The sequence below is a fragment of the Sarcophilus harrisii genome, chromosome X, assembly GCF_902635505.1.
Source record: "Sarcophilus harrisii chromosome X, mSarHar1.11, whole genome shotgun sequence".
Lineage (NCBI taxonomy): Eukaryota > Metazoa > Chordata > Mammalia > Dasyuromorphia > Dasyuridae > Sarcophilus > Sarcophilus harrisii.
The window spans coordinates 80,345,164-80,371,305 of NC_045432.1; the positions used below are offsets into that span (position 1 = coordinate 80,345,164).

At 59.4% G+C, this 26,142-nt stretch overlaps 2 protein-coding genes across 5 annotated transcripts in view; both read right to left on the minus strand.

Moving 5' to 3' along the window:
- Positions 1-3,667, minus strand: part of DLG3 (discs large MAGUK scaffold protein 3) — a 67,848-nt gene extending 64,181 nt beyond the window's left edge. For 3 of the 4 annotated variants that reach the window (XM_031944982.1, XM_031944981.1, XM_031944980.1), the window contains exons 1-2: positions 2,948-3,304; positions 154-207 (exon numbers count right to left, since the gene is read on the minus strand). In XM_031944982.1, coding sequence (XP_031800842.1) covers positions 154-207; positions 2,948-3,304 — 411 coding nt within the window. Of the gene's footprint in view, positions 1-153; positions 208-2,947 lie in introns of all 4 variants that reach the window. The other variant, XM_031944979.1, reaches the window with a different exon arrangement.
- Positions 3,668-9,253: 5,586 nt separating this feature from the next.
- On the minus strand, positions 9,254-25,431 carry GDPD2 (glycerophosphodiester phosphodiesterase domain containing 2). Its single transcript, XM_031945087.1, has 16 exons — positions 25,251-25,431; positions 25,026-25,150; positions 16,065-16,168; positions 15,584-15,677; positions 15,301-15,360; positions 15,082-15,180; positions 14,562-14,655; positions 14,339-14,484; positions 14,142-14,224; positions 13,895-14,045; positions 13,438-13,659; positions 13,099-13,247; positions 9,927-10,074; positions 9,711-9,793; positions 9,499-9,527; positions 9,254-9,389 (listed from the first exon to the last, which is right to left on the minus strand). The coding sequence occupies exons 1-16, from the start codon at positions 25,429-25,431 to the stop codon at positions 9,340-9,342; spliced, it is 1,818 nt and encodes a 605-aa protein (XP_031800947.1). The 3' UTR covers positions 9,254-9,339.
- Between the last annotated feature and the right edge of the window lie 711 nt (positions 25,432-26,142).

Here is a 26,142-nt window from a genome sequence, read left to right on the forward strand (position 1 = left end):
AATTCACTCTGTCTTCTGCTCCAAGAAACACACACACACACACAAACACACACACACACACACACACACACAGACACTCACACATGGCCCTCTCAGGACCAGGACACTTGGCCAGAGCAGCGACCCCAGTTCAGACCAGAGGGGCACACTCACCGAGAGACTGGGCTCCAGGGTCTCTGCATTCACCAAGATGGGGGCAGGGCTAGCCTGAGGGCAGAGACAGAGCACCGTGGGAGAAGGGAATGGGTCCTCTCCCTTTTGCTTCCCCTCCCCCCGGGGGGCCACCTGGCCCTGACCCTCCAAGGCTGGGAACTGACTCCCAGGCCCTTCTCCGCCAGAACCATCCACGTCAGAAACCACTGCCCATCCCCACCCCCACAGTGAATACAAGGGGCCCGGGCCCCCGTCCGACCACGCTGCAGCCTGCTCCCTGGTGCCTGAGCTCAGACCCCTGGCCCTACTCCCTTTTCTAGGGCTGGGGCCCACGGGGCCGGGGGGGGGGGGGGAGGCCGGGGCTCACGTCCCCTACGTCGGACAAGCCGGGGCCACGCCGCATTGCTGCTGATGGAGCTCCAGCCCCCTCTGGGTGGAGCAGCCCCGGGGGCTAGCGGTGACTCCCCAAAGAACAAAAGGGCAGCCTGGGCTCTGGGAGGCGGCCGCTGACACCCGGACCCCCCCGGGCCGCGATCACACACATGGCCATCTCTCCCGTGGGAACACAGCCCGCGGAGCCCGACAGCCGGCTCCCCGCCCCCGCCAGTGCCGGCACTCGCCCCCGTGCCTCCTCCCAGCCTTTTCCCCAGGGCCCCACATCCCTCACACTTGGGATCAGCCCAAGAAAAGCCGGCAGCCCCTGAAGCAGCAGGGAGGAGAGGAGACTGAGCACCAAGGAAATCGGAGGGGGTGGTGGGAGGGGGAGGAGGGAGGGGGATGCCCCCCCACCCCGGCGCCCTCGTCCTCTGTTCTAAGTGGAGATGGGAGAGGGGATCGCGGCAGCGATGGGGTGGCCCCCAGCTCTTTCCCAGCTCCCCCCCCCCCCCCCGGCCCGGCACCCGTGGGCAGCGGAGAAGTGGCTGCTTCTGGCTTGTCCCAGCCCCAGCCACGCCGCCCGCCCTCGGGGCCGGAGGGCCGGGCGGCCGCACATACGTGGGGCCGGGCACATGTGTGCACACACATGTCCTGCCGAGTCTCGGGCCGGCTTCACCCGCCCCGGCCCTGGCCCTCCCCCCGCCCCCCATCTCTCTACACAACTGAGCTTCGGGCCGCATGTGTGGGCGGGGGCGGGGGGGGGGATCCAGAGCTCCCCCCGGCCCCGATCCCCGGCCAGGATGCTCCCAGGCAGGTTCTGCTCCCCTCCCTGAGCCCACTCCAGCCTCCAGGCATGGCATGGCATGGGGGGAGGGGGGAGGGGCCGATGGGACCGGGAGGGTTAAGGGGGGAGGACAGAGAGCCAAAGGTACAAAGATAGGAGGCTGCAGGTTGGACGGAGGAGGCCGGGGAGCAAGAGAGCTGGCCAGCCTCCCTCCCCGCGCTCCCGTCCTTCCTGGGGAACCGAGAGCCCCGGACGTCGGCTGTTCCAGCCGACGGGCGGGAGCTGGGGAGCCCTCAGCTGCCACCCCACCCCGCCCCGAGCTCCCCCTCCCGGCTCGTCGGGAGGGCCCCGACCCGGAGCCATGGGCAGACATGGACGTCCGCCCCCTTCCTCCCGCCATGCGTGGCATGCCAGGGCCCTGGTTCCGCCGGTCCAGACTCCATTTTGCTGCCTCACACACATGCTCCTTCCATTTTCTAAGCTGGTGGCTGGGCTGGGGGGAGAAGCCGGGGTTGTGCCCGGCACCCAGGGAGCTGGCGAGCGGGACGGAGGCAGGGGCAGGGGGAGACGGCTGCGACCCATCGGGCGGCAGCCGAGGGAGGGACGTGGCACACCGGGGCAGTCCTCCACACCGGGGCATCTTGCCTTCCACCGGGCACCGTGCCGTTGGGGGGCCCGAAGAGGGAGCTGGCCCTGCTTGTCTCCCCCCCTTCCCCCCCCCCGTGGTTGCCCTTGTCCTTCCCCCACCCCCTACTCCCCAGACTGAGCCGACGTGCCGGAGACAAAGGAGCCGGCGAGGAGGCCCACGGAACATCTCGGACAATAGAATCGCTCCATCTGCCCACCTCCGCCGGGCCGGGCGACGGGGCGCTGCTACCGAGCGGGCGCCCCCCCCCAGCCTCTGAGGTGTTGGCTACCTCCCGTCCCTCCCCTGCCCATCGAACGGCTCACCGCGGGCAGATACCACACACGCGCGCTCACACTCGCTCACACGCACACGCACTCACACTCACACTCACACGCACGGCCACATGCCAGCAGATACATACATTGAGCCGTAAGAGCCCTTAGAAACATATCATGCAGAAAGACACCCACACACCCACACCCACCCCCACACACACACTCACCCACACACACACACACACACACACACACACACACACACACACACACACACAAAGAGACCTGTGCAGAGGGAGCTCACAGGCATCTAGCTACAGACGTGCACACAGGCACATGGAAATCCATAGAATCGCCTTTCTCCCACACACACACACACACACACACACACACACACACACACACGAGAAACCCACAATCCTCCTTCTCCCCCGGAGATGCGCCCCCTCCCCAACATACATACACATAGAGGCAAAAATCTGACACCCAAACTGGGGGAAATTTGCCCTTATGGGGTGCCCCTCACACACGGGGCCCCTGAAATTCTCCCCAAATGGCCACACACACACACACACGCGCGCGCGCGCACACACACACTCACTCCCTTCTCCCCAGCTGCATTGATATCTTCTCTGAAGCTTCGGTTCCCTCACACTGCCATCTTCAGTCCCCCAACCCTCCAATTTCCTGAGCGCCCCCCCCCACAGCTCCCCTCTCCCCCCCGGTCCATACCTGTTCATACCAGTCCCGGTTGGTGCAGGTGCACTCGGGCCACCAGCCGGGGCCACTGCCGTTCAGTTTGGGGGTGCTCTTGCCCGGGCCGGGTTTAGGGGTCACAGGCCCCACGTCCCGGCCTGTGGGGATGAGTTTGGCTTTGGTTCGAGGGGTGGGGGCGGCCCCCGCCTGGGAGGGCAAGGTCTGGGAGCTGTAGCCCCCGTAGCCCCCGCCGCCCCCATTGCCGCCCCCTCCTCCGTAGGGGTCGGGCACCTGCCAATCCCCGTAGCCGGGCGGTTCGAGGCGCCTGAGAGCAGCCAGGCGTGTCACCTCGTAGCACTCCGGGCACTTGCAGCAGTGGTGGTGTTTGTGCATGGCACTTGCCCCCGCCGCTCGGCCCCCCCAGCCTCCGGCCACCTCGACCCCGCCGGGCTCCCGGGCACAATCGCAGGGCTCCGGCCAGGCAGGAGGGGGGACCCGGGGGGGAGCTCGGGCCGAGCGGGGCCTGGGGCCGGGCGGACGTCCCGGGGCCTCTGCCCCGACGCTGCCCCGACCCCACGGCTCCCCCTCCAGCACCGGTGGCTCCGTGTCGCCTGTGGTGGCTCCTGGGCCCAGGCCCAGAGGTGGCTAGGGGGAGGGACCGGGAGGAAGGGAAGGCTGGCTCCTGAGAGGACCGCGCCTGCTCTGGTCCCCAGGATGGAGCCGAGTGGAATCAAGAGCATCTCTCCCTGGCTCCCAGAGCAGTTGCTCTCAGCCAATCAGCGCGCAGATTCGGGCAGAGGCAGCAGCAGCAGCAGGAATGCTAAACAGCAGCTCCTTAAAGGGACCGAGGCAAAGGCAACCGGCGCTGCCTGCCCCCTCCCCCTCCCCTGCTTGGAAGCCCCTTCCCCCCCCCTCACTCTCTCAACCCAGCTCCTGAAATCTTGGGGGACGGCGCACTTGGAAGAAGGATCGGGGCGGGGGGGGGGGGGGCCAGACCTCGGAGCCGCTTCAGCCTCGGGCTTCTTTGTGCCCCCTCCCAGAGTCACCAGGGTCTTTGCCCACTCTTCTTGAGGATGGAACCACGAGAAGCTTGGCAACTCTGGTGCTCGCCACGGGGGTGAAGCCCCCGAGGATGGAGATGAGACCCAGGGGCCTGGGGAGATGGGGGGGGGAGGTCCTCCGGATGGGAAGATATATTCGTCTGCTACTCCCTGCCCACCCGTCGTCCCACTGCCTGCTCTCCCTCCCCAGCACCAGTCGGCTCCCTTCGAGACCCTCGTACGATCAGGCTCACCCCGACCTCTGGCCGACTCGTCCAGACCGCCAGTCCCGCCTTTTGCTCTCACCCACCCTCACCGTCCAGTGCATCTTCTTGGCCTCCCTGCCTCTCGGAGGCCAGGAAAGCCGAGGCTACAGGACCCGGACTGGAGCCAAGCTGGGAAGGGAGCCCCAGTCATCTAACACCTCGTTTGCCGGGGAGCCGCCCAGCAGAGTCACCCCCACGGCCCACGGGCTTGTCCTGGGGTGTCGACAGCCCCCTTTCCAGGGGGACGTGAGGACTGTGGGGAAGACCCTAAAGCCGGTAGGTTGAGCTCCCCCGAGCTGCGCACAAATCCAAGTGACAGGTTTCTGGGCTCCAATGAGTAAGGTCACTGAGACCCCCCCCCCCCTTCCCAAGAGCAATATCCCCACCGGCGGGTGCTGCGGCTCCGTCCCAGCTCTTTTAAGCTCTGGGATCCCAGAGAGAACAGAACTGAGGAGGGGAAAAGCACGAAGGGGAAAGCTAATGGGGATGGGAGGCTTCTGTAACTGAGGCACAAAGCCCGGGAATGGGGAGGGAGAGCTAGGAAGGCCAAGGGCCAAGGACTTGGAAGCTTGGGAGAGGGGCTCGGAGGAGGAGCTTTCATTTGGACCTAGGGACAGGTGGAAGGCCAAGGGAAGGTGGGCTGCTGAGCCCTCCAACGACCCTGACCCTGACCCCAACTCCACCCCCCAAGTCCAAGCTTTTTTGGACTCTTTCCCATGGTCTCCCGGGAATGGGGGAGGAAAGAGAGGTCCCCCGCCTCCCGCTAGCCTGGAACTCTAGCTTCTTACCTGACACTCCAAATAGGCCTCTGTTTCTAAGGGAGAGGGAACTAATGGTCCAGGGAGGGTCAGGGGCCGGCTAAAGCCCCTCAGATGTCTCTAGGCCATGGAAACAACCTCCCTGAGAGGAAGCCTCCCGAGGGGCCACTCCCGCTGGGACCTGTAGGGGAACTCCAGCAGACTGGGAAGCAGTGCCCGAGGTTCCCCAGCAGATCCCTTGGGAAACCCTGGACTGTGAAGGGCTAAGCCCGTGGACGTGGCTCCGGGACCATTCACAAAGTCGCTGACGGGCGCTCGGCCAACATTCCCAGCCTGGAGCATCGGACCCTTGCTCGGACCCTAGGGCTACCCGGACACGGGCCCCTCTGCCTCCCCCCCCCCCCGATCCTGGAGGGACAAAGGGGGAGCCGTTAGCGTCTCTGGGGAGTCTCTTAAAATGTAAGGAACAACTAGGTGAGACTGACAGGGTCTTCATCCCTGGGGCTCCGGTCAGAGAGCTCAGCCTGGACCCAGCGGGAGAAGGGGACGAGGGGGGCAGATCCTTTCCCGGCCCCGGCAATGACTAAAGCCCACCCCGACACACCGGCTTGGCCGGCGGTGGGACCCTGGGTTTCCCAGCCCGGCCAATGGGGCTTGAGGGCTTCGCGCCCTTCCCCCTCCGTCAGATTCTGGGGACCAGGATGCTCTGGTAGCCCCGTCCCCGGGTTGGGCCTGGCAGGAAATCCGGGTTTGGGGCCTGTCAGTGCCGTGGATGCTCCTCCCCGCTCCCAGCCTCACTTTCCCACTCTGGAAAACGAAGCAGGCCGATGGGGCGGGGAGGGGGGAGGGGGCTGTCTCAATGGTGGCGAGTCCGGCTCCACCCAGAAGAAGGGGGCCGCCGCTCGGGCTCCCGAGAGCAGCCCCCTGCCAAGGTTAAGAGCAACCCCGCACACCTGCAGGTGGTCGCTTGTTGCTAAGCAACAGCAAGGCCTGAGTCGGCGCCGAAGGGGGGGGGGGGAGTGCGGTGGGATGTTCCCACCCTCTCCCTTCCCCAGCCACGTCGGGAGCCGAGGTCTCCGGCAGGGGAGGTGAGTGGGTGTTGCCGCTGCCCCCCATCTGCTGACTGTTGCCTCGAGCTCCCGGCTCCGCTCCCGCCCGAGCCCGGAGCTCCGGCCCCGGCAACATGGAGCCGCTGACGGAGCCCACTCGCCTTCCCCTGCGGCTCCCCCCTGCTCCGTCCTCGGGGGGCAGCCTCGTGGCCAAGAAGGCCGCGGGAACGACTGGAGGTGGGGGGGGCGGGCGGCTCGGCGCCCGCCCCCGCCCGCCCCCGCCCCGCCCGCTGGCAGCCGTGCCAACCGGCGCAGGTGCCCTGGAGACCCCCCCACGGAGCCGGGGGTGGCGGCCGGAGCAGCGCGATCTGGGGCTCGGGCAGGAAAAAACGGCTCTTGCTGGTTTCTCCGGGGTGGGAAGCAGAGGGAAGAAGGGCTGGGAACAGAGACATCAGGGGCCGGCCGCCACCCCCGGCTCCGTGGGGGGGGGGGGGCACCGAGGCTCCGCCCACTTCCTCACTGTCCCCGTTGAGCCCCTCGTCAAACCCTGGCCAGTCTGGCCCCAGCCCCAGCCCCTCGTGCCCCGACTGTCTCAGTACCCGCCACTGCTTCCCGTCTCTCCCCTCTATTGTTCCCACGGTTTCCTAAACCCCAGTCGGGTCCCTACCCAGACCCAGGGCAAGGGCCGGTGGTTCCCTATTATTGCCTCTAGGAGAAAATGCGCCGGCCCCACATTAGCATCACAAACCCTTCCCGGCCTGGGTCTAAGGGTAGAGCCTCGCAGCTCCCCCCACGCCCCCTTCTGGCGGGGCTCAGCCAAACTGGTCTTCTCACTGTTCTTCACACAACCTCCTGCCTCTGCCTCTGCCTGGGAACCTCCGGCAAAACGGAGCCCCGCGCCTCCCTCTGCCGAGAGCCTCCCCTAAGCCTCGGGGCCCTCTCTCCCTACCTTATTCTGTATTTTCCTGTTGCACCACCCCCCCCCCCACCCTGGTAAACCGTGGCTGGGGGGGGGGGGTTTCCCCGCAGACCTTATCTCTACCACCCAGCCTAGAATACGCGCTCTTGGACTGAACTGAGGTGCTGAAAACCTGCTAGTTTCTCCCCCTCCCCCCATTTCAGCTGAGGAGGCTGATCTACGGCTCCTCTGGCCAGTCTCTTGGTTGTGGGACTTCAGCCTCTTCCTCCCTGGCCTCGGGTCCCAGGATCACCGGCTCCCCACGGGGAGCCTCAAAGGAGGGAGGGAGCAGCCGGCCTTTGCTCCAGGACTAGGAGGCTCTGGGCCCAGGACCTCCTGGAACAGGGGGCCCTCCCCCCGCGGGGAGCCCCGATTCTGAGCCCGCCGGGCCTTTGGGGTGCCGGGCGAGGCGCCGCTCCCGAGGGTCCCCAAGGGCTTCGCTCCCGGGCTCTGGGGCGGAGTAGCCGTCCTGGCCACTGTCTGGGTCCCTGCCATCCCCAAAGGGCACGAGATGGAGCCGGAACCCAGTTTCACGTGGCCCTGAAACCGAACTGGGTTGGAGCTCGGCAACTGCTCTATTAATAGCCCCCCAGCCCAGCCCGCTAGCCCCAGCCCCGGATGCCAGGAGTTGTGAGTCAGCAGCTAAAAATAAGGGAGCAGGAAAACTCGAACCCCAGCGAGCCGGCCCTCCCGGGGGCTCGGGGCTGGGGACTGCGGCCCGAGATCCTCCCAGCCCCAGGAGCCCAGGTGGGAGGCGGGGGAGGGACGCCCCATGGGGGGAGGGGGGGGCTGGGGACCGGCTCCCGGGTGGGAGCTGGGCCGAGGCAGACAGGTTGATGGGAAAGACGGCTAAAAAACAAAAAAAAGGAGAGAGAGCGAGCCCCAAATGAGCCCTCCCGAGACTGGCACCTGCCCGGTCCCTCCCATGCCGCACGTCCCTGGGGCCCCGGGAAAGGCTACTCCCCGGGAGGAGCACCAACACTGGGTGGCTTCCCTCCATTGCTGCTTTAGTTCTGGCAGGGAGGGGGGGGAGGAGAGAGGAAGAGAGGAGGGCTTGCAGGAGCTCCGAGCCTCTGAGCAAATTCAAACTCGCCCCCGCCAATCAAGAGGCGGCTTGTGCTGTAATCCCCACATCCTGTTGCCGTGGACACACACGGATGCCTCCGGCGGAGCGCTGTGGGTACCAGGGCATCTCCACGGGGCAGGGGAGGAACCGGGCACGGCGTCCCGCCCGACAGCCGCCTTCCCCTCCCCCGCCCCCTTCCCCTCTGACCGGCTGACATGAGAAAGGAAAACTCAGGCGGGCAGCCCGGAGGAGGTGGCCCTCTCTCAGCTCTCTGGCTCCCGGTTCTCTGCTCCTGGCCGGGGAGTTTTTGAAAGCTCCGAGCCCTGGGAGAGGCTGGGAAAATCTGGAAACGGAGGATTGGGAGGGAGAGGCCCTGGGCAGGAATACCTTAAACCAGCCCTTTGCCCACGTCAGTGTCAAGTTTCCATCTAGAAAGGGGGGTTCGGACCAGGCGGTCTCTCCAACAGAAGGGGAAACTGAGGCCAAGGGGTCGAGAGGTTGGGCCAAAGTCTCCCAGAGTGCCCGAGTGGACACTCGCACCCAAGTCCTCTTGCTCCAAACCCGGGGCCGTCTCTCAAGCCCTTCCTCTGACTCTCCGTCCCCTCCTTTAGGAGACAAGGTCAGACTCAAGGTGACGGAGGCTTGCGAGCTCCGAGGCCGGAGCCTGACTTTGGGCCGCCGGGAGCCCCTGCGGCCGTCGGTGACGGGCCGGGGGTGGCGGGCTCCGCGCCGGGGGGAGGCCCCCCCCCCCCCAAGTCCTCAGCTCCAGTGGCCGGGCGCTGTTGTGCCGGCCCGTGGAGAGGCAGGGTGGAGCTGGGAACGCTAGGTGGTGCTGTTGGGCAGCTAGCGGAGGCAAGCCACTCCGGCCCGGGGCCCATTGGGGTCCCCCGCTCCTTGGCCCACCCAGAGCCCAGGGTCGTCCCCACCCCCTGAAGCGCTAAAGACAAAGGAAACAATGTGGGGGATTCCATTCATTGAATGACAGAGTCAGAGAACACCTTGTTCGCGGCGGCCCCCAGGAGCTGGGGCGGGCAGGGAGGGAGGTGGGGGGGGGGCGGCATCCAGGGAGGGTCCGAGGTCCCCCCTCTCCTCCGGGGGGGGCGGGTGGAAGGACGTCCCGGCCAAGCCGGGGGCCTGCCCACTCACCCACCACGGGCCGCCCGGGGTCCCGACTACTCCCAGCCAGCGGCGGTCCGGCAGCAGCGTCTCGGGGTCACCGGTCCCACCCAGTGGAAGCAGGAAATCCTCAGGCTATAGAGGGGGTAGGCCTGGGGGTCAAGGGCCACCTCCCTCATTCCAGCAAGTTGTTGATCTTGGTGAGCAGCACCGCAGTCTCTGAGACTGGAGGAATACAGCGAGCGTGAGGACGGACAGCGGAGGGGACGGGCGGGAGCGGGAGGGCAACATGGAAGCCCAGGAGCCAACAAATGGGCAACACCCGAGCTCTTACCGGCCTGCTCTCTCTCCTTGGCACATTTCCTTTACGGAGGAAAGGGTTGTTCTGTCAGTCGGGCGGCTTGAGCTTCCCCCCTCCCGGCAGCGCCCCCAGTTTGGGGGCTTCCTGGTCACGGGGATGGGGGCCCGAGGGGCCCCAAGCCCCGGCGGCCCCTCGGGCTCGTGTCCGTGACATCGCGGGGGTGGAGAGGTCAGAGGGGCACTCACCCCTGTAGGAAGAAGATCCAGAGGAGCAGCAGGGCAGACACACAGTCCGAGACAGTCCAGATCACCAGGTAGGTTCGGGGGGACTGTAGAGACATGTAGGGGTGAGCCCTCCCCTGCTGGATGCTTTGGGGGGGGGGAGAGCAAGGGTTAAGGGTTAACAGAAGGCAAGGACGGCAGCGGAGGGGGCGGATGGAAAGGGAAGCCAACGGTCCTTACGATGAGCCAGACGGGATGGGGCAGCTGCTGCAGCAGCTGGCAGGCATTGGTGGTGACCGAGTCGGCCCCGGCGCACCAGAGCAGGGAGAAGAGCCAAGGCTTGTTCACCACAAACAGGTTCACGGAGACGTTGTCGCGCTGCAGGAGCCTGTGGGTGCCGGAGAGAAAGAAGAGGGTCCCGTGGGCCGCGGACTCCACGGGGCCAGACAAGTGCCCCCCGGCCTCCGACGTTTGGCGCCTCTGGCCGGCCCCGGCTCGGCCCCGACACCTTCCCAGCGGGACTCGGTAGCTTTCCCTCCAGGCCCAGCTTCCTCTGTGGCTTCCCAGAAGCACCATCCACTCGCCCAATCCCCTGCACTCGAAAGCCCAGTCCTCCTCCACTCCTTCACTCACGACCCTCAACGAGTCGCCAACTCCCATCGGTTTTCCCTTCATAACATCTCTTGCACCTTCTTTTTTACATCCACTCTTGGTTGGGGTCTCATCACCTCTCACTGAAGAGCTGCAGCAGCCTGTTCCGTGGACTCCCTGCCTCTAGTCTCTGCCCCTAGTTGCCCGAATTGCCACCTAAATCTTCCCGCGTCTTGGCTCCGATCATTCACGTTCTCCAAAGCCTGCAACGGCTCCCCATCTTCCGCTCTCCATCAACAACCCGGAAGCACCCTAACTTTCAGGCCTCGCGGATCCCTTCCGAGAACCCTTCTAGACTGGCACTTAGGGGACTCCAAAATCCAAAGGAAGCCAGGATGGGCATACAACCCGTGCCCAGGTAGGGCACTACTGGGTGATTTGAAGGACAGAGCACCAGAAGGAGTCAGGAGGGACTTCCTGGAAGAAGTGGCCCAGGGGATGAGCCCCAAAGGAAGCCCGGGATTCCGAGAGCCTCCCCCTGAGGAGTGAGGGCATTCCAGGCACAGGAGACAGATGAAGGACAACTGGCGTGAAAGATAGAGAGTCTACAGAAAGGAGCAATGGGGATCGCGACCCCGGGCTGGGGGAGGGCTTTCGAGGCCGGGCCAGGGAACTGGCAATGTGTCCTTCCAGCTACTGATGCCTCCTCCGGGCAGTGGGGAGTCACCGGGGAAGACTGGCAACTGTGGGAAGGATGCGGAGTAAAGAGACCAGCGACCGGGGCAGCCTGCCCTCATCCAGAGGTGGAACGAGGGATCCCGGGGGCCATAGCATCGAGGGAAACGGACATGAAGAAGACGTTAGGGAAGAAGAATTGAGAGGATCCAGCAAATAACTGGAGGGTGGGTGGGTGATGGAGAGGAAAGAGCTCAGGCTTTGGAGCCGGAGGGAGCTACTGGAAATGAGGAGGAGCTGAGGAAAGAGGCCGAGCTCAGGCTGAGGCCGCGAGGCTGGAGATGGGCAGCAGGAGGTTGGGAGTTCAGGACCGGACTGCAGATGAGCCCTGGGTGGGGAAATGCAAGTCATCTGGCTAGGGACAATAATCAAATCCACAGGGAGCGATGAGCTCACCCAAGGAGGGCGTATGGGGGCCCGGGCCAACATCCAGGGTCGGGGGGAAGGAGGCACGAGACGAACCAATTGAGGCAACTGAGAAGTACTTGGGCAGATGCAGGAGACCTGCAAGAGAGCCTAGAGACAAGGGAATAGGGAGGAACACAAGGTGTGCCGGGCCCGAACTTCTGAAAGGGAGAGCAGGAAGAGGACAGAGACCCGGCCAGTGCACCGAGGACAGAGAGCCGGCCAGTGCCCTTAGTGGGTGACAGACCATAGAGCAGTGGGGGAGAAGGGAGAAGAGGGGGCGGAAGGGGGGCTGCGAATGTCTGCCAAACCGTCCCAGAGTCCAGCTGTGAAAGGGAGGACAGAGGAGGGTAGCTCAAGGGCATGGCAAGGCAAGTTGGGGGTTGTTTGGTTGTTCCGGCCGGGGGAGAACGGAGCATGCTGTTAGACGGTGGGGAAGGGAGCCACAGCTAGGCAGCAGAGGAGGGGGAGAGAATGAGCAGGCAGAAGGGAATGGTGTCCAAGGCTTGAGTAAAATGTCGCTCTTGATCTCTTTTGGAGAGTCTGGAGGAGAGGAAGTGCTCCCTGAGCGCTTGCTCCTCCTCCTTTTCTCCTCTCCCCTCTTACTATTAGGGCTCATCTCGGAGCTCCAGCAAAGTGAGGGGGAGGCAAGGCCCCAGGGGCAAAGGGGGGGCCCCTTGGACTCCGGAGGGGGCGGCTCCCACACAGAGGGGACTCTGCCGTAATGGACACACATGGGATTCATGATTCACGCACCCAAGAGCCTACGATCTTCCATCCAAACCTGAAGGGCCCTTAAGGTCCACCGAGTTTAAGCTTCTCATTTGACACAGAAAGAAATGACTTTAGTTTCGCCACCACCGAGCTGAACTTTGTCTTTGTGAATACAAAGCCAGTCAGTAGGTGCTGTGCCGGATGGAGCCCCCAGCTTTGCAGTCTGGGAGATTCATCTTCCCCAGCTCAAATCTGGCCTCAGACACTTCCTAGCTGGGTGACCCTGAGCAAGTCACTTGATCGTGTTTGCCTCAGTCTCCTCATCCGTAAAATGAGCTGCATAAGAAAATGGACAGCCGCTCCAAGATGAACCCCCGAATGGGGAATGAGGGTCACACACAACTGAATAATGAACCACAACAAAGGCAGTGAGCTTATCATCGGGCCACGTTATCTCCTTAGGGGTCGATTACGGTGGCCAGAGGTTGGAGCTCATTCTCCAGGAGGGGTTGCCATTTTCCCAGAGGCAGGAACATCCATCCCTAAACTGGGTGCTCCCAAATGGAGGTTACCATTTAACCCGCGCCACCGTGCACCTCTCTCTTCAGCTCTTCCTATGAGACAGTGCAGGACAGTAGGAAGAGCTGGGCACCCGGGGTCAAATCCCCCCACTAACCACTTCCAGGCCTTTGGGCAAGTCGCTTTTCCTGTCTGGCTGAGGAACCAGGCCGTCGGACTGGACAAAGGCCTGGAAGAGGGCCGGATTCCTCTCTGGCAGTGTCTAACAAAGGCTTGCCCCTCGATAAATATCCGTTAATGAAGGGGATGGCAGAGCTCTAGCCAACCCGCCGTCGTCCCGGGCCCCCCAATTCCTCTTCCTCCCCTAGACCCGGCCCCGGAAGGGAAGCCTCGCAGGTACCCATCCCCGCCCTCTCCTGAACGGCTCCCTCTTTCTCCTCATGCTCACTTGATGTCTGTCAGTGGAAGGTCCTGGTAAGGGAGGTTGAGGCGCTGGGGCCGCTCAGTCCCGTTCTCCTTTCGATACCCATACACCTGGCGAAGGCCGGGCGCCCGGCGTTGTACCTCAGCCCGTTCTTCATCCGGCAGCCAGAGCACCTGGAATTTGGGGGGATTTGGGGGGGCAGAAAATGCGGAGTGTCACCGTGGCCGAGGCCATGGGGACGGGACGGGATCCCCTGGGGCGGGAGGTCGGGGTCTCCAAACCACAACTCCCTTCGTGGCCGGCTCGTGGGCACGGGGGGAGCCAAAGCTAGGGGTCGGGAGGTGGGGATCCCCAATATATCACCATGGCCTGGGGCACCCCGGCACTCAGCACGGCATCCAGGGTGCGGTTGACGAAGGTGTGGTGATACGTGTGGTTCGGTGGGGGTCGGCGCAGGTCAAACATGACGGAAAGATTGAGGGGGGCGGCTGCCAGCAGCAGTTCTCTCAGCGACGGCACCGTCTGGTTCTGGGCTTCCCGCCGGTCAGCGTCCGAGAGCTTCTCGGACCCCCAGAATGGCTTCCTCTAGAGTGGGACACGGGGCGCGTAGTTCAGTCACTGAATTTTAGAGAATCTGTCCGCTCACTTTGCACACTGGGAAACCGAGGCCCCAGGAGGAAAAGAACGTGGCCTGAGTTCTTAGTACATTTGAGACCGAAACCTGGGCCCCCGAGTCCCCTGGCGAAGCTGTGGGAGCAGGGGCCACTTCTAGCTGACCCTCCGTCACCCCACCCCCCCCACCCCCAGGGCACGTCCTCACCTCCAGGAACCAGGTCCCTGCATTTAACTGCTTCAGTTCGGCCCAGGAGAAGTCGGCGCTGTGTCCGGCCGCTCGGTCGGGGAACACGGAAGCCACGTTCGTGGTCCTCCCCAGACGGTCGTCGTGCATCAGGAAGGGCACTCCGTCGGAGCTGGGGGCACAGGGTGTGTCGGGGAGGCCCGACCTCCACCCCCCACGCCATGGTTACCCTGTGCCCTGGACTCTCCCTCCCCATGACTTCCCTCACCTGACCATCACGTCGGTCTCAAACACGGAAGCCCCGCACTCGGCGGTCTTCTGGAGGGACATCAGTGTGTTCTCGGGGGCCAGCTGGGAAGCCAAGCGGGTGAGCTTGTGTCAGTGGGGATGTGAGTGGGGGGAGGGGAGTGCTGGGGGGGGTGGTCTTCCCTCCCTCCCCTCCCTTTCCCCATGGTGCAAGCTCACCATGGGAGCCCCTCGGTGCCCCACAAGCTCGGGCTTCTGGGGAAGTTGGTCGTGCTCCATTAGGCAGGGGGACGAGATGCCCAGGGGGGCCAGGTAGATGGCCAGGGCCACCCCAAGGAACAGGAGCAGCAGCAGCACCTTGGGATCTGTAGGAAGAGGGGAGATGTGACGGGGTGGCAGGGGGAAAGGGCCCACGGGAAGACGGGAAGGCCGGGGCTGGTACCTCTTTTCTGAGCCCTGTAGAAGGTGTCGGCCACTGGCCAGGCCAGGAGGGTGATCGCCACCACTGCTCCCAGATGCAGAAACGGGGCTGTGGCCTAGGGGGAGGTAAGCAACGAGGAGCGGCGCCCTCCTGGAAACCCCCATCTCCCTGCCTCCTTTCCCTTGGGAGTCTGGGGCCTCCTATGGTTTTAGGGGGTCCAAGGTGATCCATTGTGGGAACTTCCCGAGTGTAGGGGGATGCCCAAGGAGACGCCCCATCCAGTAGGGGCCAAGAGAGTGACGAATGGAAGGTAGATTGAACCGACCAATGGGAGCCAAGAGAGAATGACAAATGGTGGGGTTTAGATTGAATCATCTAATGGGGGCCAAGAGAGACTCTGATAAGTGGGGAGTAGATTGAACCGACCAATGGGGGCCGAGAGAGACTGATAAATAGGGGGGTCGATTGAACCATCCCATGGGGGCCAAGAAAGACTCTGCCAAATGGGGGCTCATCCAACGGGACCCCTAGAAATGGTCACCTGCAAGGACAGGTGAAGGCTCTTCCACTCCTCCTGCCACTGGATTTCCAGTCCCACCAGGGCAGCAGCCACCAGCAGCACAGTCAGCAACAGCAGCCCCTGAGAACACAAGCGGCCTGACTTCCATCCAGGGTGGCGGGGAGAGGCGTGGCCCCGCTTGGCTGGGACGCACGCCCCCGCCTTCTCCACCTCGGCCCTGGCACCCCGGCCCTTACTCACCTTGTGAAGCCAGTGCAGGTGCAGGGGCTGCCCACACAGATGAAGCAATAGGGCCAAGAGCTGGGGGAAGAGGGGGCGGGAGCAGTGAGAGGAGAGCTGGGCTCCCACGGACCCCAGGGTGACCTTGGCCAAGCCCCTTCGCCTCTTTGAGACTCAGTTTCCTTTTCTGTAAAATGAGAAGAGCTGGCCTAGGTGTTCTAACTGACTCTTCCATTGGGCCCGTGATCTATGGCAGAAGGGGAGGGGCCAGGGGTAAGGACCGGAGCTGCGAGCCCGGACCTACCAGCAGCAGGGTGGAATACGTAACCATCACCGAGGCGACGGGCAGCAGCACCAGGGACCAATCCAGCCAGTGGCCCCAGTGTCGGAACAGGAACCTAGGAGGGGAAGGGGCAGGGAGGTTTCCAAGCTGGGAAAGGGCTGGCTTGGCCCTCATGGGAGTATGGGGGGGGGGGGGGGGCGGGGCTAGGAACCGGGGTCCGGCAGATGCCTTTCAGGGGGACTGTGAAGGGTTTGTGGGGGGAGGGGGAGGGGGAGTGGGGCTGAAGGTCTCTGGGTACTCGGCTTATGAAAGTGTGGGAACTGGGTGGGACTGCCAGAGGAAACTGGAACTCTGGCTTCATTTGGGAGTGTGTGTGTGTATGTGTGTGTGTGGACAGGATGTGTGTGCACACATGTGTGAACCTGTGCGTGTAGCACAGGGTTTGTGTACACGTGTGTGTGCACGCCTATAGTTAGGGGATTAGGTCGGGTCTGTGACACACTCATTGAAATTGTGGAGATCATTGAGCAGAACGAGCCCGATGTACAACCAGCCCAGCGAGAGCAGGAAGGCCGCAGCCAGGACGCCGAACCAGAAACAGTCACCCTACAAAGGGGGGAGAGACGGTCAGTCTCTGTTTGGAGGGCCCCCGAGGACTGGAAGATCTAGGGGTGGGAGACCCACCTTGGAAGGATGATTAGTATCCCAGAGGGATATGGCCCTGGTGCCCCTTTGGGGCCCTCCAGGGACACCTTGTGGTGGGGTTTTTCTCTTTTTCCAGTAGGTGACAGGTGAGGGAGGGCCATTAGGGAGAAGGTGGATTTCCATGGTAAGGCCAGATGGGCCCTTTAGGGAGGGACCCTAATTGTTTGGGGATTTGGCTTCCTCCTGCCTCTCAAGGGGAATTTTTGCCCAGGTGTGGGCGAGGGAAAGCTTGCCTTGGACCTGAGTCCTGGGGTGGGGGAAAGGAAGGGCACAAGGGGGGGACCCGAGGGCTCTTTTCTTTTCTCCTTGGGGGGTAAGTTAGATATTGGACAATTATTAGGGGGAGAATTGGAAGTTGAAAGGGCTGAGGCAAGACGTGGGATAAGGGGTTTACTGGGAGCACCTTTGAAATTGGGCAGTCCCTTGGGGACAAATGGGAGTGAGGGAAGTTTGCGAGAGGGGGGGGAGGGGGGTTAGGTGGGGTTTGCCCTGGACCAAGAAAGGGGGTGTGTGTGGGGGGTGCCTGTTTTTAAAGTCCTGGGGAAAAGGGAGGTTTGGACGGAGGGTTGGAGAGTGGGGGTGGGGTTCTTCCCCTGCCCCTCCCCGGGTCCACCCTCCGTTAAGTTTCTGCCCTGGGGAAGGCGGAGCCGGGGCAGGGTGTGTTGGGTGGGTGGGGGAGCTCCAACTTGGGGCAATACTTCGGCCTCCCTTCCGGACATGGGGGGAGGGGGGATGGCAGGGGAAGGGGAGGGGGGGACTAAGACAGAAGCGGGCTCCAGCCTGGCCCCCCCCCCCCCCCCCCTCACAGGCCGGGGGCGAGGTCAGCGGGGTCCCGGAAAGTGCCCCCCCCCCCCCTTGCAGGGAATTGTCCCGGGAAGTTGGAGCCTGGAAGGTGCGCCGGGAGAGAGCCCCCGCCCCGGGGCTCCCGGCCCCTCCCGCCGGCCACCCTGCCCCCACCTCGCGCCCCCTGACCTCCCGGGACCCCAGTCCTCCCCAGCCCGTGTCTCCAGCTCCTTCTACAAGTGCCACCCCCCAGGGAGCGCCCCCTTCCGTCCCAAGGGGGTGCCCGTCCCGGAGGCGGAGCGCGGGGAGCCGGGGCTGCTCGGGGTCCCGGCCGATGCCGGCCGGGCGTCTCGCTCCGGTTCCAGCCGGTCCGGGAGCCCCCCCCCCCCCCCCCCCCCCCCCCCCCCCCCCCCCCCCCCCCCCGGCAGTCCCCGGCCGGACACCTGGTCTAGACACAGCTCCTGTCGGGGGCGCGCGCACACACACACGCACGCGCGCGCACGCCCCCCACACCCCCCACAGAGACCCAGGCGCGCTCACGTTCCCGGCTCTTCGGTCCGAACGCGTCCGTCTCCTGGCCGAGCGGCAGCGGCAGCCCCGGCGCCTTCTCCTTCTCTTCCTCCTCCTCCTCCTCCTCCTCCTCCTCCTCCTCCTCCTGCTCTTCCCCCTCCTCCCCCCGGCTCCCCCAAGGCCCAGGTAGCTGCGCTCCCGGCGCCTACGGGCTGCGGGGCAGGTCACGGCTCGGGGCAGCGCGCGCCCAGCCCGGCGCGGAGCCCGGGGTCAGGAGCGGGCGGCGGCGAGGCCGGAGGCCGGCGGGAGCCGGGGATGCGCCCGGGGAAGGAGGGAGCGGGTCCTGGGCCCCCGGCTGTCCCGTGGCGGCGGGCGTGCGCCTCCCGGCTGCCCCCGGGGCTCCTTCTGTGCCCCCGCCTCCCCGTCTCTCCTCCCAGCGGGTCGGTCCCCTGTGGGGCCGGGGCTTTGTCCTGGCTCCGGGAGCCCGGGGCAGGCTGGGGAGGGGGAGGTCAGGGAGGGGGAGGCCGAGGTCGGGAGAGGCCGAGGAGGGGGAGGAGGCCACAACTTTTGCAACTTGCACAGAAAGGAGGGGCAGGGGCAGGGGCAGGGAGGAAGGCCACGGCCCCGGCTGGAATCTCCCCTGGGAGAACCGAGGGCCGGCTCCCATCCCTCCTCCAGGCTCTGCCCCCGGCCGTGCCCACAGACCCTGCGCTCCGAGCGGCCCGACCCGGCCCCGGCCCCTACCTGCTCCCAACAGTTGTGTTTGAGGCCCGTGTCCCCTCCTCGTCCTGTCCTGCTTCTAGAGGGTCGCAAAGCTGGGCCAGGCGGCCAGGGGTCCCTCCGGCCCTTCGGCCCCGGGGCAGGGGCTAGGGCCCCTCTGGGAGGGGGGGCAGAGGCGCTCAGGGGCCGCAAAGGTTCCCCGTCTCCATCTATCCCGGCGGCACTTGGAGCCGAGAGAAGAAACCCTGCCGGGTGCCAGGGCCCAGCCCCCCTCCCCGCTCCTATTGTGTCCCGAGAGGCCCAGGCTGGCGGCTCGGGAGGCTCCCCTCTTTCCTTCCCCATTAAAATGCAGAGCGGCCGAGCGCTTGCCGGCAGGCCCGGCCCTCCCGGCCCCTCGGCCTCCCTGGAGACGGCCCGGCCAACACCCCCTCGGCTCCGAGGGGGCCGGCGGAGCGCCCTCAGCCCGGCCCGGGTCACAGCCTTCTCTCCGAGCCCGGGAGGAGGGAGAGGCCGCCGGCGCAGGGCTTGGGAAGCTGCCCCGGGCAGCAGGAAGGAGCCGGAGCCTGGAGAGTAGCCCTAGGTCAGCCCCCCCCCCCCCCATTAGTATTTTATTTTTCCAATGACACTTAAAGCTAGTTTTCAACCCTCCCTCTATAAGGTTCGCGCTCCCACCGCCCTCCCCAAGACACTGGATTAACACACACACGCTCACATGGATCCCACTAACGCCCTGGCCTCGGGAGAAAGACGAGGCAGAGGAACAATGTGCACACAAAGAAACAAAAGCCGGGAGAAAATGCCCTGGATCACTATGGGTCAGAGAAATGTAAATTGAGGCAGCTCTGAGCCCCCCCTCCCCCCACCTCTCAGCTTGGCTAAGATGACAGGAGAAGAGAAGGATGGATGTTGGGGGCACTGATGATGCACAGCTAGAGTTGTGAACTGCTCCAACTCTGCCCGAGAGCAATCCGGAGCCATCCCCAAAGGGCATGCTTGCATCCGCGGGGGGAACTGCTGGGCCTGTGTCCCAAGGAGATCTTAAAAGGGGAAAGAACCATGTTTGTAGTGGCAGCAAACTGGAAAGTGGAGGCCCTGCAATTGGAGAATAAGTGACGATATATGAAGGTTATGGGATAGAAACGACCGGCAGGAGGATCCCAGAGACACCTGGGGAGACTGACAGGGACTGATGCTGAGGGAAGCCAGCAGGGCCGGGGGATCATTACCCACAGATCATCGGAGGATGAAGTGGGATGGATGCGGCTCTTTTTGACAGTGAGGTGATTTGGGCCAGTTCCAACAGACTGGGGATGGAGAGAGCCGCCCGCACCCACAGAGGGGCCTGGGAGCCCAGGCAGCCCGGGAGTTTCACCGGGCTTTGCTTGCTTGCTTTTGGCTTTCTCCGTCCCCCCCGATTTTTTGATCTGTTTTTTTTGGTGCAGCGCGGTGATTGCGGAAGGCTTGACTGTGTTTAAACATTCCTTGATGTCTAGGGGAGGGAGAGAGAGAAACTTGGAACACAAGGGTTTACAAGGGTGGATGTTGAAAACTGTCAACATGGATTTTGAAAAAAAAAATATTTTTTTTTAAAAGAAAGGGGAATCTGGGGGGGGGGGGAAGGGAAAAACCTTGAGAAAGAAAACAAAAAAGTGAGAACAACCCGCTTGGATCCATCCACAGGCTCAGTTCTCTCTCTGGATGCGGACGGCGTTTTGCATCCCAAGTCTACTGGCATTGTCTCGGATCTCGGCATTGCTGAGAAGGACTAAGTCTACCATAGCTGATCACCAGCACGGCTGATTAGCACACGGTAGGGCAGTTACTATGGAGTCTCACTAATCTCAAATCTTTCTCTGTAGGCGGGTGGCTTCCTTGCTGCCATCCCACGTGCACCCATCTCCTCCAATCCTCCAAAATCTCTCTTGATCTGACCATCCCATTAGCTCTTGCCATATAGATTGCTTTCCCTTCCTAGCTAACCTCGACAAAGCCCGATGGCTCCACTTCCTCCCCCCCTTATTCTGCTTCCAACCTCATCATTCAACAGCTTTCTCCCAAGTTGCCACTTGCCAAATTTGAATGGCCTTTTTCTCAGCCCTCATCCTTGAATCCTCTGTAACGTGAGTGACGTGGCTGACTCCCCTCTTCTGGATCTTGCTGCCCTCTTCCACTTCCCCACCCGCCTGCCCCCTGCTTCTTAGTTTCCTTTGTGGGATCTTCAAGTCTTGCCTACTGTGGACCCCAACCTCGGGACACCCCCATGGCTATATTCTGGGCCCTCTTCTCTTTTTACTCTATATCATTTTCTCCCGTGGATTTCATTGCTCGGAGCCCCCGAGCTCTCTCCTGAGTTTGTCTCTCATCACCAATTGCCTTTTTGGACATCTCAGAAACTCACCATATTCCAAACTAGAACTCATCCCTTTTCTCCTCAAATCCTCCCTTCTTTCTAACTTCCTAATGTCAGGGGAACCAGCCCTGGCTTCTGAGTCACCCAGGCTTGGGAGCTCAGTTATCATCCCTGACTCCCCACCAGCCTTCAATTGTTTCTGGACCATGGACATTGTCATGTGGTTGGTCTCCCGCCTTCTGCTTCCTCCTTAATCCTAGCACTTTCCTTTTGCGATGACACTCCATTTTCACTGCAAGTACTTTGTAGGTACACCTTTTTACATGTCGTCTTTCCCAAGAGAATGCGAACTCCTTGAGGGCAGGGACTGGGTTTTTTGCCTTCTTTGTACCCCCAGTGCTCAGCAGGGAGACCCTAGCTCTAGAAGCCGCCCAGTCCACTTTGGGATGGCCATAATTGTTCAATTTTTCCCAATTTCAAGCAGACAGGGCCCGGTATATTGTAAGTGCTTAATAAATGCTTGGCTGACTTCAGTCAGAACTCTTGCCATGACATCGTCATCCAACATTCTTGGCATGGAGTCCCGGTTTGTGGAGGTCATCCTCAGGGGACACACCAAAGTAGCCTTCCTTCCCCCAGAGAGGCAACGTGGATAGATAACTGTCCTTGGAGCTTTAAAGACCAGAGTTCAGGTCCCATCTCTGATACCTCTTGGCTCCAATCCTGCCCCTCTGTGCCCTACGCAAGACTCAAAAGTGTCTTTAGGAGGTACTCACCTCCATTGGGAGCGGGGGTTTCCTTATCTGGGAGTTCCCTATATCATTGGAAATTACAGTCCCTATGTCCTTAGTTCCTCTTGAAAACTGGTTAGAGGAGCCTAACCTTTATGGTAGAAGGAAGAGAAAGGATGAATGGTCATGTCACACATTTGGAAATTGAGAGTCCTCAGCAGCCAAAAGGAACCCCCACTCTTGTGACCGTCGAGTCACTTCACTCACGTGCAACTGTCTGTGATCCCATTTGGGGTCCTCTTGCCATTTCCTTCTCCAGCTCATTTTACAGATGAAGAACTGAGTCAAACAGGGTTAAGTGATTTGTCCAGGGTCATACTGTAAACATCTGAGGCTGCATTTGAACTCGGGTCTTTCCGACTCCAAGGCTGGTGCTCTATCCCCCGAGTTGCCCAAACCCCCGTTGTAGCACGGCCAATATGGTCATCCAACCTTTGCTTGAAGACAGGCAGGGAGACCCCTGGATGGGGAAGCAGCCCCGGCCACTTTTGGATGGCCATGATTGTTAGAATTTCTTTCCCAATTTCAAGACTAAATTGGCTTCTCTGCAACATCCTCTCGCCATCGGGTTCTGCCGTATCGGGCCAAACAGAACAAATTTCAATCCCTCCTGCCCCGAATACTTATTTTTAAAATATATTTTTATCTCATTAAATATTTACCAATTATATGTAAATCATTTATTTATTTATTTGAGCTTTTTTTTTTCTTCAGAACATACGCATGGATAATTCTTTGACATTAACCCTTGCAAAACCCTGCGTTCCAATTTTCCCCCCCTCCTTGCCCCATTCCCTCCCCTAGATGGCAAGTAGTCCAATATATGTTAAACATGGTAGAAATATATGTTAACTCTAATATATACATATGTATTATGCAATTATCTTGCTACACAAGAAAAATCAAATCAAACCAGGAGAGAGAGAGAAAGAGAAAGAAGCAAAATAAAATGTGAGGAAACAACAACAAAAAGAGTGAGAATGCTATGTTGTGATGGAAACAACAACAAAAAGAGTGAGAATACTATGTTGTGATCACAACATAGCATTCTCACTCTTTTTGTTGTTGTTTGACAGTTCCCACAGTCCTCTCTGGGTGCTGATGGCTCTCTCCATCATAAGATCATTAGAACTGGCTTCAATCATCTCACTGTTGGACAGAACCACGTCCATCAGAATTGATCATCGTATCATCTTGTTGTTGCCGTGTATCTCCTACTTCTGCTCATTTCACTCGGCATCAGTTCATAGAAGTCTCTCCAGGCCTTGCAATGTAAATTGTGAATAATTATTTCTCAAAATTTTGGTTCCAAATTTTCTCCTTTCCTCCTGCCCCTCCCCCTTCTTGAGAAGACAAGCAACTTGATATTGATTATGCATGTGAAATCGTGTAAAGCACATGTCCATATTAGCCGTGTTGCAACAAAAAACACAGACAAAAAATAAAACGAAAAAAAAAAAGAAAGTAAAAAACAAGTATGCTTCAATCTGCCTTAAGAATTCGTGAGTTCTCTCTGTGGAGGTAGAGAGCACCTTTCATCCTAGATCCTTTCAGATTGTCCTGTTTTGATCAGAGCAGCTAAGTCTTTATTATTGTACCATATTGCTGTTATTTTGCACGATGTTCTCTCCTAGTTCTGCTCCCTTCCCTTCACATCAGTTTCATGTAAGTCTTCCCAGATTTTCCTGAATCCCTCCAAGACTGCTTGGACTAGTAGTTCACAGTTCCATTAACAATACATTAGTTGGAAACTGAATGGATGTCCATCAGTTGGAGAATGGCTGAATAAATTGTGGTATATGAAAATTATGGAATATTACTGTTCTGTAAGAAATGACCAACAGGATGATTTCAGAAAGGCCTGGAGAGACTTACACGAACTGATGCTGAGTGAAATGAGCAGGACCAGGAGATCATTATATACTTCAACAACAATACTAGATGATGACCAGTTCTGATGGATCAGGCCATCCTCAGCAATGAGATCAACCAAATCATTTCTAATGGAGCAGTAATGAACTGAACCAGCTATGCCCAGAAAAAGAACTCTGGGAGATGACTAAAAACCATTACATTGAATTCCCAATCCCTATATTTATGCCCACCTGCATTTTGGATTTCCTTCACAAGCTAATTGTACAATATGTCAGAGTCTGATTCTTTTTGTACAGCAAAATAATGTTTTGGTCATGTAGACTTATTGTGTATCTAAGTTATATTTTAATATATTTAGCATCTACTGGTCATCCTGCCATTTAGGGGAGGGGGTGGGGGGGGTAAGAGGTGAAAAATTGGAACAAGAGGTTTGGCAATTGTTAATGCTGTAAAGTTACCCATGTATATATCCTGTAAATATTTAATAGCCTTTTAAATAAAAATAAAAAATAAAAAATAAAATAAAATTTGATTAATGGTGGGGAGGGAGGTAGCACTGCCTTATATAAGATTAAAAATAATAAACTATTTCAATAAAAAAAAACAATACATTAGTGCTCTTCAACAATGGGATGAACCAAATCAGCTCCAATAGAGCAGGAATGAACTGAACCAGCTACACCCAGCGAAAGGATTCTGGGAGATGACTGTGAACCATTACATAGAATTCCCAGTCCCTCTAGTTTTGTCCCCCTACATTTTTGATTGCCTTCACGGGCTAATTGTACACTATTTCAGAGTCTGATTCTTTTTGTGCAGCAAAATCACTGTTAGGACATGGATACATATATTATATTTAACTTATACTTCAACATATTCAACATGTATGGGTCAACCTGCCATCTGGGGGAGGGGGAGGGGGTGAGGGGAAGGAGGAGAAAAACTGGAACAAAAGGTTTGGCAATTGTCAGTGCTCTAAAGTTACCCATGCATATATCTTGTAAATAGAAAGCTATTAAAAAAAAAAAAAACCCAAAAAACAATACATTAGGGTTGGGGCAGCTGGATGGTGCAGAGACCTGGCCCTGGAGTCGGGAGCACCTGGTGTGACTGTGGCCACTGTCGATCCCAATTGCCCTGCAAAAACCCCAAACCTCCCTGCCCCCTCCCAAACCTAGTGAGTAAGTGTCCCAAACTTTCCACATCTCTTGCAACATTTGTCACTTTCCTTTTCTGTCATGTTAGCCAAGCTGATTAAGCGTGAACTGGTATCTGACTTTTAATTTGTATTTCTCTAATCAGCAGTGATTCAGAGCGTTCTTTTGAGTGACTACTGATAGCTTGGACTTTTCCTTCTGAAATTCCCATGACCAGGGCTGGCTCAGTGTTTAGGAGGCTCCGGAGGAAAGTGTGGGAGGAGAGGTGTTGGACGGACCCCCAAACTGAAAGTCTTCAGAGCCATTGTGCTGATCTGATTGCCGTGTGCCCACGAAACCATGGCAGAGCCGTGGCAGGGCAGCGAATCGCTTCCATTTGAATCGTCTTAGAAAGATTCCGAAGGTCACTGAGTGAGATAAGGTACCGGGCACTTCTCGAGCTGAGCTGTCAAGCATTCCAACTCTACCGGACAGAGGGCAACTCTGCCGGGCTGGCCACGTGGCTCAAATGCCAAAAGGATGTCTGCCCCAAACACTCTTTTTCAGAGAACTCACACTAGGCAAGCGCTTACAAGGGGGGGCAGAAGTGATACTCTCAAGGTCTGTCTGAAGTACTCTGAATCAATTGCAGGACACGGGTGGCACTGGCACAGCACCGTGCAGTGTGGCGTGCCCTCGTCAGAGAAGACGCTGTACTCTGTGAAACATGAGACGTGCACATTTAGAGCCAGTTCTATTCCAAATGTTCATCTGGACTATTTGTGCTTGACTGATGGTAGAGCCTTCCAAGCACATACTGGTTTGATTAGTCACAGCGGACACACTGTACTTTGACCACAGCACAGTGATGTCGTTTTGATCCTCTTCAAGAATGAGGGACAAAACCAGTACCATAACTCGTTCAGCCATTTCCCAATCGATGGGCATCCTCTCAATGTTCGATTTCTCGCCACCACAAAAAGAGCTGCTTAGACACATTCGTGTACAAATAGACCCTTTTCCCTGCTCTCTTTGGGGTACTGGGTCAGAATATCCAGATTATAACTTTCGGGGGCTTAGTTCCAAATTATTCTCCGGAATGGTTGGACTAATTCACGGTCCCATTAATGCAGTAGCGTCCCAGATTTTCCACATCTCTTCCAACATGTCATTTTCCTTTGGTCATGTCAGCCAATCCGATTGTGAGGAGGTATCCCACTTGTTTTCATTTGTATTTCTCTAATCCGTAGTGATTAAGAGCATTTTATGTGACTCTTGATAGCTTTGACTTTTCTTTCTGAAAAGCACCTGATCATATCCTTTGACCATTTGTCAATTGGGGAATGGCTCTGATTTTCATAAATTTAGCTCAGTTTCCTATTGATTTGAGAAATGAGGGCTTTATCAGAGAAACTTGCTATAAGGCAGCAATTTGGAACTCTGCTCAGAAAGTTGTTAAACTGTGCATACCCTTTGACCCAGCAGTGTGTCTACTGGGCTTATCTCCCAAAGAGATCTTACAGGAGCGAAAGGGACCCAAGTCTGCAAAAATGTTTGTAGCAGCCCCTTTTGTAGTGGCCAGAAACTGGAAACCGAGTGGATGCCCATCAACTGGAGAATGGCTGAATAAATTGGGGTATATGAATAGTATGGAATATTATTGTTCTGTAAGAAATGACCAACAGGATGATTTCAAAGAGGCCTGGAGAG